The sequence below is a fragment of the Myotis brandtii genome, unplaced genomic scaffold (genome assembly GCF_000412655.1).
Source record: "Myotis brandtii unplaced genomic scaffold, ASM41265v1 scaffold496, whole genome shotgun sequence".
Lineage (NCBI taxonomy): Eukaryota > Metazoa > Chordata > Mammalia > Chiroptera > Vespertilionidae > Myotis > Myotis brandtii.
Genome location: NW_005368921.1, coordinates 1,029,462 through 1,039,152, shown reverse-complemented (window position 1 = coordinate 1,039,152; position 9,691 = coordinate 1,029,462). Strand labels below are relative to the sequence as shown.

The window sequence follows — 9,691 nt, the reverse complement described above, 5'->3', positions numbered from 1 at the left end:
TTTTTAAAAAGACTTTAAGGAAGGAACAAAAAAGGGAGCACCCCTACTCTGTGCATCCTCTCATTGAGCCAATATCATGCAAATAGACCAATGAGGTTTTGTTCAGCAATTCAGGATTTTGGGTGACTTGCTGCAGACCCTTTGCTTAAAGCTTCTTTGGTGGATGGATCATGGGGCCTGAGGACAGAGGGAGGATGTATGTGTCCTCTGGTGAGCAAGAGGACTCATATAGACCAAGCTCTGAGCATGGAGTTTTTCTCTACTCTCCAGCTGGTACTCACTGTGTTTGCTGTGTCTTCCCCACAACGTGGAGGGTTAGATGGGGAAGGCAGCCTGGTGGTGGGTCTCTCAGTGACTGCTGGAGCACTGGCAGGGGAAGAACCCCACCCATACCAAACAGGGGGCTTGGGGAAGGCTGGATTCTACTCCTCAAGGGAGAGACAGTTGTTGTTTTTTGTGTTTGTGTTTTAAGAAGCTAGATTAATAGAAAACATTGAGTATGCTAATTATATCTAAGTCAATGCAAAAACTCAAGTGATTTTTTGAGAGTTCATCTCTAGTTTGCAAGTTTGGCGTTCCACGGAGTGGAGAGGCTGGTGTGAAAGGAAATGGGCTGGCGTTCAGTCCTCCAGGGGGAGGTTTAATGAGGAATAAAGGAGAGAGGTTGGTAGCATCAAATAAGGAAATCTAATCATTTTTAGATATGTTTGTGTTTATTGAAGCGAGAGAGGAAGGGAGAAGAAGAGAGAGATAGAACCATCGACAAGAGAAACATCTATCGGCTGCTTCTTGCACACCCCCTACTGAGTATCGAGACAAAACCCAGCATGTGCCTTGACCCTGTTGAACTGGTGACCTTTTGGTGCATGGGATGATGCTCAACCAATTGAGCCACAGCAGCCAAGGCAAAAATCTAACCATTTTGTGTGGTATCTATAAAGGAACCAAATTAGCTGCTCTTTGTCCTCTGTCTCTTATTATAAGAGGTTACAGAGTTGATGGTTAGGGATAATCCCTTCCTGGGAATAAAACCCTGGTCAAATGGCTCCTATTTATTAAGTGCTTTATTCTGTGTTAGGCACTATACTAGGCCTTTACCTACATTTGATAAGATGAAGCCCAGAGAGCTTACATTAATTTATTCAATAAATGTGTCAAGCATGGGTTTGCAGTGGTGGACAAATCAGACACATCGCCACTTCCCTGGAGTTTATATTTAGTGGGGATAGCTTCCTCACCTAGAAAGTGGTAAAGCCAAGATTTTTGTTGTTGCTGCTGTTCTTAATGGATTTCAAGTGTACAGAATAGTTCTTTGTTTATGACATCCGCTCCTCGTTGGCTTATATGGCTCACACTTACTTGGTTTCTTTTTAAGATAATACTTAATCATCATTATTAACCATCCACCCACAAGTAAAACAAGAACCTTAACAGTCACAGAAATCAACACACACACACACACACACACACACACACACACACACACATGTTTTCTTTTTTGTGTAGTTTCATCTCAATTATAGTATTCGGAGAAGCATATTTTCATTTAGATGTTTTTTAACTCTACAAAAAAGGTTATGCCATGCATAGTCTGCTGGCACTATTTTTTCTTGATATTTTATTGCTAAAATTCATCCCTATTACTGAGTGTTACTGTGGGGTTCACTCATTTTGACTGCTGAATAATTTCCACTGTGTGAATATACCACTGTTTATTCACCCATTCTCCTGTCAATGGGCACTTGGGTTACTTCAAGTGTTTTGCTGTTGTGAACAGTGCTGCTCTGTGGATGTCTCCTGGTGGAGGTTTAGAAAGGTTTCTCTTGGGTATATAAGTGAGCAGTGACATTCCCGAGTCAGAAAGCATGTGTTTGTTTACCTTTACAAGAGGTTGCTATACTGTGTTCCAAATGGTTATCCCAATTCACACTCCCACCAGCAGTCATAACTAGTTCTGTCCTATATCTGAACCAAAGTATCTGTTGCTAAAGTCTCTGCTCTTAATACCATGTGTACTACTTCTCTCCTATCCAGGGGTCCTTTTTTATTTGTTTGTTTGTTTGTTTATTATTTTTATTGATTTCAGAGAGGAAGAGAGACTGAGAGAGAGATAGAAACCTCAATGATGAGAGAGGATCATGGATCAGCTGCCTCCTATACGCCCCCTATTGGGGATCGAGTCCGCAACCTGGGCATGTGCCCTGACTGGGAATTGAATCGTGACCTCCTGGTTCATAGGTCGACACTCAACCACTGAGCCACACCAGCTGGGCCAGGGGTCCTTTTTTAGAAGCAACACGAACCCTGTTCACTCTCTGGGTCCAGCAGTGATGACTGGCATCTGGGAGCATCACTGGACCTGAAGTCAGGAGATGGGTGAAGCTTATAAATCATGAGACTCCAAGACACTCTGATAGGTTCCTCTTCCATGAAATTGGAAGCTCCAGTTCCCTTGGGTGCCCTCTAACCTGTTCTCAGCAACTTCCGCCTTTGTTGTTACCCTGCCTGTCCATCCCCAAGCTGGGTATAGGAGGAGGAGAGGAGCACAGGCCCTGCTCTGTGTTCCTCCTCTCTCCCCACAGGTGTACTGGATGGGACCGGGGCTCGGCACCAATATTGCAGGCCTAGCCTTCAAATTTTTGTTCTCCTCTGGTGCTTCACGAGAAAAGCTGTGGCCTTTATGACTTGCTACAATGTGGAGGCAGTGAAGCATACCAGTGTTTCCCATTTTGCCTTCACCACCAGACAACCCCCACTTCCAGGTTCCAAGACCCTCCCCAAGCCCGAGCACAACCAAACCTCTTTCTTCAAGCTTCCCTTCCCCATCCTGTCCTTTTCTCTCTTTTGATCAGCCTGTTTCCCACGTATCCCCACCCCTTCCTTTCCCAAAGAATCAACGTTTAGGACTCCAGTGTCCTGATCACAGCCACATTAGGAGGCACTGAACCCTCCCATTGCTTCATAGCCAGGACTGTTTCTGTCCTTTCAGTGCCTCCTGCTAGGACCTCGTGAGTTAGGGAAGGCAACGTGAAAGCTGGTTCTGGGATTTAAGCCTTTTCCTCTCCCCAGTCCTCCAACCTCACTTCCAACCTATCCATGGAAGATAGCTTCGTCCCCCTATCTGTCTCTGTGCCTAAAAGGCAGGCTGAGGGTTGGGAAAGGAAGGTGCTGGCATGGGTTGGGGGTAGGGAACCCGGGCTCTGAGAAAGCCAGACACAGCAGAACTATTCTTGTCCCAGAGCTGCAGGGTGCACAGATTCCAGCCCAAACCAGCCAATAGAAGAAGGCCCTCTAATCCCAGAGAACTAAAGCATTCCTTTCAGTTATCCAACATCCCTGCTGCACCCCACTCCTGACCCCCACCCTCACCCTTACCCCTGGCTGACTCAGAGAGGTCTGGAAGCCCCCGGGAGCACAATTCTCATAGTCCGTGAAGTGAACTCAGCTTGCCTGACCTTCCACGCAGAGCTGAGGAATGTTCTAATATAGATGTCAATCAGGACTATGAACCCCAACTTTGACATGAAAAGAAAGGGACCTTCCCCCTATTCTTGGTCCTTTTCTTCCAGAGCCTCTCCAGCCCTGACCCTACCCCCACCTTTACACCCACGCCTCTTCTGCTCACCTCCCAGTTGAGGAGGGAGAGGAGAGTCCAGCAGCTTTATCAGAGGCATGAGAGTGGGCCAGCCCGCTGCAGCTGTGAAGGGGTTAAGAGGCTGGGCCAGCCCCTTCAGCCTGCCCCTCCCAGGGATTCAGAGTCCTCTATAAAGGGGACTCTCCACCCAAAGCAGGCCAAGGAGGTATAGGGACCCAGGCACTGTGCCCATCCCCTCTGCCATGTGGGAACTGCAGTCAGCCTCCTTCTGGAGGGCCATATTTGCCGAGTTCTTTGCCACCCTCTTCTACGTCTTCTTTGGGCTGGGGGCCTCGCTGCGTTGGGGCCCTGGACCCCTGCACGTCTTGCAGGTGGCTCTGGCCTTTGGCCTGGTCCTGGCTACGCTAGTGCAGGCGGTGGGCCACATCAGTGGAGCCCATGTCAATCCTGCAGTCACTTTTGCCTTCCTTGTGGGCTCCCAGATGTCCCTGCTCCGTGCCTTCTCCTATATGGCAGCCCAACTCCTGGGAGCTGTGGTGGGGGCTGCCATGCTGTACAGTGTCACCCCACCTGCTGTCCGAGGAAACCTAGCGCTTAACACGGTAATGAGCGGCTGAGTGGGGCTGAGGGAACCTGGTGCCTTGACTCCCTGCCCGGTGCAGGTGGACCCGAACCCCGGGGATCTGGGACATGGTGTGTGTGAGGTGTGTGTGTGTTTCAGGGTGGGGAGGGTCAGCGGTGCTTTGGAGGGATAAGAGTCTAGAGCCCTGGACTGAGAATCAAGGAACCTGAGTTCCGCCCCAGCTTTCCTTCCGATTCTGGGATCTGGGACATGGTGTGTGTGAGGTGTGTGTGTGTGTTTCAGGGTGGGGAGGATCAGCGGTGCTTTGGAGGGATAAGAGTCCAGAGCCCTGGACTGAGAATCAAGCAACCTGAGTTCCCGTCTCAGCTTTCCTTCCGATTCCTCGCAGGTTCTTGAGGACGTATTTTACCTATGGGACCTCAGTTTCTGCATCCGTACAACTGGGTGCAATTACTTCCCACGCTAGGAGAAATTAGAAAACAAACACAGTTACTATCGTCTTTCATCTCTAGGAAAGGGAGGAGGGTGGCTCCTGCCCGGGAAATCTAGAGGAGGCAATGCTGTGACAGCCCTACTGAGCCTCCTCTCTTCTTCCTTTGCCTAGTTGCACCCTGGGGTGAGTGTGGGCCAGGCCACCACGGTGGAGATCCTCCTGACGCTGCAGTTCGTGCTCTGCATCCTTGCCACGTACGACGAGAGGCGGAATGGCCGCCTGGGCTCCGTGGCCCTGGCCGTTGGCTTCTCCCTCACCCTGGGGCACCTCTTTGGGGTAAGTAGGAGAGGGAAGCAACTACTCCTTTAAGGATTCCAGGGCCCCAAAACCTTTCTCGCCTAACTATCAAACATGAACATTACTCACCTCCCTCTGTATCAGTCAGCCCAGAGGAATCAATCCTTATTACTCTCTCTTGTGACTGCTGTAACTGGTCTTTCTTGAACCCAAGGTGGAAATGCATGCATTGTGGGTATTTGTGGGCTTAGCTGATGGATCCATAGTCTATCCCCAGGTGGGGCATCAGCACCTTCACTCCACAGTGGGGCTCCCATGTGGTTGTCCTTCCCTGCTTGCTGCTAGAGGCAAGGTGCCAGCCCTCAGGGATATGTGAGCTGTGGGGAGAGGAGCTGGGGAGAGTGGGGGAAGTGTCTTAGTTACAACTGTGTCTTTTGCAGATGTATTATACTGGTGCAGGCATGAACCCTGCCCGCTCCTTTGCTCCTGCCATTCTCACCAGAAACTTCACCAACCACTGGGTGAGTGCGGGGAGAGGAGCAAGATGCCGAGGCCCCGGATGGGTGTGGATTGCAGGTTCCAGGTTTGGTTCCTGCTTCCATCTGGGTGTGCTGACTGCTCTACCAGCACTCAGCTCAACGGGCTGTCACAGAGTTTGGGGTGCCTGTGTGAGCAGGATTCATTATTTTGCCAGAAAGAGAGGCTCTTGCTCATATTGTTCCTTCACTGGTTCGTTAGGGAATTTTACTAAGTACCCACTGTATTCCAAAACTAGCACCGTCAGGACAGACAACTGAACAGGAAGACAAACATTCCTACTCTCAGAGGTCAGGATGGGCCTGGGCCTCATCCCCGTTCTAGCACTTTGCTAGCCTCGTGTGTGACCATGGCAAGAACACAATCGTTCTGCACCTCCATCTCCTCGCTATAAAACAAGGTGTTATGGAACGTAAGTGTGAAAGTCATAGCACAGAATCAGGTCTGGAATAATCCTCAATAAAAACGCATTGCTTGTGTTGTTTGGCCATATGGCAGACAAAACCTGAAAATAATTCAAAACATTTTCAGGCTGCTCTGTCTGTGGGGTAGCCCACTCTCTGTCTCACTGCTTCACTAATAAATTCTTTCACTTTAAACTCTAATAATTTCTTTCAAAGCTGTATACCCATTTTCACAGCCACATTATTCACAGTAACCAGAAGGTAGAAGCAACCCAAGTGTCCCTTACAGATGAATGAAAAAACAAAATTTAGTATATACGTATAATGGCATAGTATTCAGCCTTACAAGAGAAGGAAATCCTGTTATATGCTGCAACATGGATGAACCTTAGGGACATTATGCTTAATGAAATAAGCCAGTTACAAAAAGACAAATACTTTATAATTGCACCCATATGTGGTATTTCCAGTAGTAGAATTCATTGAAATAAAGCAAAATGATAGCTGACAGGGGGTAGGGAGAGGGGAAATGGGGAGTTGTTGGTTAATGGATGTAGAGTTTCAGTTTTGCAAGATGAACAGTTCTGGGGATTGGTTGCACAACCATGCGAATATACTTAATATTATTGAACTGCACACTTGGAAGTGGTTAAGGGCCCTAGCTCAGTTGGTTAGAGTGTCATACAAATACACCAAGGTTGTGAGTTTGATCCCCGGTGAGGGCACATACAAGAAGCAACCAATGAATGCATAAATAAGTGTAACAACAAATCAATGTCTCTCTCTCTCTCTCTCTCTCTCTCAAGTCAAGTTCTTTTTTTTTTTTAGGTAAATTAAAAAAAAAGAAATGATTACGATGGTAAATTTTATGTTATGTGCATTTTTTCACAATCAAAACATTTTTCAAAGTAATATGCAAACTAGTACCAACTAATAACAACAAAGAGAATGTACATGTGTTAAGAAGGTATGGGATAAAGGAATAATTTGATGAGTCAGAAAAAAAATGGTGAATTTTGAAGTGCAGACAGTGGAACAGTTTAGAATTTAAAAACACACAAACAGCCCTGGCCAGTTTGGCTCAGTGGCTAGAGCATCGGCCCGTGGACTGAATGGTCCCAGATTCAATTCCCGTCAAGGACACAGATCCCTTGGTTGCAGTATTACACGCTTGATCCTTGAGCCCCCTCGGGGTGCATGCGGAAGGCAACCAATGATGTGTCTCTCTCACACTGACTTTTTCCTCTCTGTCTCTCCCCTTCCCTTCTACTCTCTCTAAAAATCAATGGAAACATAGCCTTGAGTGAGGATTAACAAAAACAAACAAACACTGATTTCTGTTTAAATAGTGCCCAAGTATGTACCCAAGTACATCTGTGTTTTTTTAAAATATACTTTATTGATTTTTTACAGAGAGGAAGGGAGAGGGATAGAGAGTTAGAAACATCTACCCAGTAGGCAGTGGTTCTCAACCTTGGCTGCACATTAGAATCACCTGGGAGTCTTTTTAAAATCCTGATTTCTGGGCCTCATCCTCTGGAAATTCTGTTTCTTTCTTATGGGGTGGGGCCACAACATTAGTAACAAAGAAACAGAATTTCCGGAGGATGAGGCCCAGAAATCAGGATTTTAAAAAGACTCCCAGGTGATTCTAATGTGCAGCCAAGGTTGAGAACCACTGCCTACTGGGTATGTGCCTGAAACCAAGGTACATGCCCTTGACGGGAATTGAACCTGGGACCCTTCAGTCTACAGGCCAACGCTCTATCCACTGAGCCAAACCGGCTAGGACAATACATCTGTTTTCTACATGTGGAGTTGAGAAAGGAGCAGCCTTGCTCTTGGTCCTCTCCCCAAGCCTGATTATTCCTTTCCTCTTCCTACAGGTATACTGGGTGGGCCCAATCATCGGAGGGGGCCTGGGCAGTCTCCTCTACGACTTCCTCCTCTTCCCCCGCCCCAAGAGTGTTTCTGAGAGACTGTCTGTTCTCAAGGGTACCAGGCCCAGGGACGCCAATGCACAACCAGAGGGCACAGGGGAACCTGTTGAATTGAAGACCCAGGCCCTGTAAAAGCTCCCGTTGAACAGAGGGAGTAGGAAGCTTCTGAGTTTATGTGGAGGGGCTAAGCCACCCCTGGATGAAGAAAGAGGCTGTGGGGAGGGGCTTGTACTTCTTTATTTTTTAATTTATGTGTGAGTTGTTTTTTTGCCTTTTGCTGTGTGAAATCTTTCAAGTTGCATTCATGAGCTGGTCGGTGCAAACTTCCCTTCCTCCCCATCCCATCTCTCTTCGCCGTTGTGTGTGCATGATGGTGTGTGTATGAATGTGAGCGAACGTGGCTGTGTTTTGGGGCACGGCAGGAGAAGTAGGGAAGGGAGAAGAGGTATCATCCTACACCTTCCTCTCAGTGTAATGAGCACAGGAAAGCAGGACCTTAAGTTTCTGGTCATGCCAATCAAGTGTAAGGTTCTAGGTTTCTCCCCTACCCCCCAGTGTCTTATGTCCATTGGTTATGCTTATATGCATGCATACAAGGTTCTAGGTTTCTGAGAGAGCAGGGAAGCAGGGAGTTCTCCTCACAGGAGGCAGATGGAGAGAAGTGGAGGACACAAGGCATTCCAGGGGTTGGGAGAAGGGGCAGGGGCAGGGGCAGGGGCAGGAAGAGAGGAAATGGAGTTATTAGCCCCAGTTCAGGATGCAATTGTACCAGATAGCTGTGGGGAAGGTAAAGGGAGAGTGTGGCCAACTTACCTCAGGGCTGCTTGCCCCAGGGCCTTGGGTGGGGCAGTAGCTCTGAGAAAAGTGGGGTTAGAGCCGTTCTGTTAAGCCACGTAAACCTGTCTACACCCACTGGCTGGGCTTTGTGTTACTCTGGCATGATGGGTCTCTTTGGAGACCCTGGGCAAGCGAGCTCACCAGCCAAGGCCCAAGGCGTGGGAGCCTACCATCTAGATAAATTAAGTAATTTAACTATTCTACTTGACTTCCCCAGCAGGCCTCCGGGCAGGTGGTACTTAAGCCCCAGGAGAGGTCCTAGGCAGAAACAGGAAAGCTGATGCCTGGAGCAAGGCAGGGGTGGGAGGGGGGTGGAGGAGGGAGAGGCTTTGACCCTCGGTTTTTTGTTTTTCTTTCTTTCCCCAAGGCCACCCTCGGAGTTATAATTTAGAGCAGATCAAAAGATTTCAAATGGCATCTTTCTGCTTTTATCACTAGTTTTATAGTCTGTTTTATTTTCTTTTTTTGTGTGCATCTTTTCACTTTTCTCTCAATTGTACTTTCATCTTCATCAGATCTCTCCTAACATCTCTCATATCCCAGAAATTGATTCCTTCTATTCAAATGGTTAATAATTCAGGAGATAATTAGTCGGGTGAGCCCTACCTTCCTTTGGTGTTGGCAAAACACACTCATCTCAGCTGAGGCCAGAAGAGACCCTCAACGGACCAATGAATATTTATTGCTGATTTCCTTTTAGGCGCCTCCTACATGCTTCGCAAGCTTTAAACCTATACCTCCAGCGAGACGGACACCCCAGCCCCGCAAAAGTCCCCTCTTCCCAGTAACTCAACCCCGCGCTTCCTCCCAAATAAAGCCCAACTTTCCTAACTAGCCGTGCAAGACTTTGGAATAATCCACTTGGCCAGGAGAAGGGGAAGAATGTTTGTAAACTTACATCTAATCGGACTTTGATTCCTAGTATCTTCAGTCATCAGAAAATTAATTGCGTTGTGACTTTAGGAACATCGTAGGGGATCGATTCAGATAAAACTACTTGTACTCCCTTCTCTTTTCCTGACTTTGCCATCAGGCCCCACCCCCGGTTGCTAGGGCCACTTGGAC

At 47.8% G+C, this 9,691-nt stretch overlaps 1 protein-coding gene across 2 annotated transcripts; it reads left to right on the top strand.

Annotated features, from left to right (window-relative positions):
• The first annotated feature begins 3,810 nt into the window (after window positions 1–3,810).
• On the top strand, window positions 3,811–8,116 carry MIP (major intrinsic protein of lens fiber). 2 transcript variants are annotated; one of them, XM_005876754.2, is made up of 4 exons: window positions 3,811–4,197; window positions 4,783–4,947; window positions 5,349–5,429; window positions 7,736–8,116. In XM_005876754.2, the coding sequence occupies exons 1-4, from the start codon at window positions 3,838–3,840 to the stop codon at window positions 7,919–7,921; spliced, it is 792 nt and encodes a 263-aa protein (XP_005876816.1). In that variant the 5' UTR covers window positions 3,811–3,837; the 3' UTR covers window positions 7,922–8,116. The 2 variants fall into 2 exon arrangements, with proteins under 2 accessions (XP_005876816.1, XP_014403635.1); XM_014548149.1 differs by lacking the exon at window positions 7,736–8,116 and having other exon boundaries at window positions 5,349–6,357.
• Window positions 8,117–9,691: the final 1,575 nt, after the last annotated feature.

Bases quoted from the DNA above. Each gene is read 5' to 3' on its own strand.
- MIP (XM_014548149.1), top strand. From the start codon at position 3,838: ATGTGGGAACTGCAGTCAGCCTCCTTCTGGAGGGCCATATTTGCCGAG. The intron at 4,198-4,782 runs GTAATGAGCGGC...TCCTTTGCCTAG, and splicing joins GAAACCTAGCGCTTAACACG to TTGCACCCTGGGGTGAGTGT. The intron at 4,948-5,348 runs GTAAGTAGGAGA...TGTCTTTTGCAG, and splicing joins CCCTGGGGCACCTCTTTGGG to ATGTATTATACTGGTGCAGG.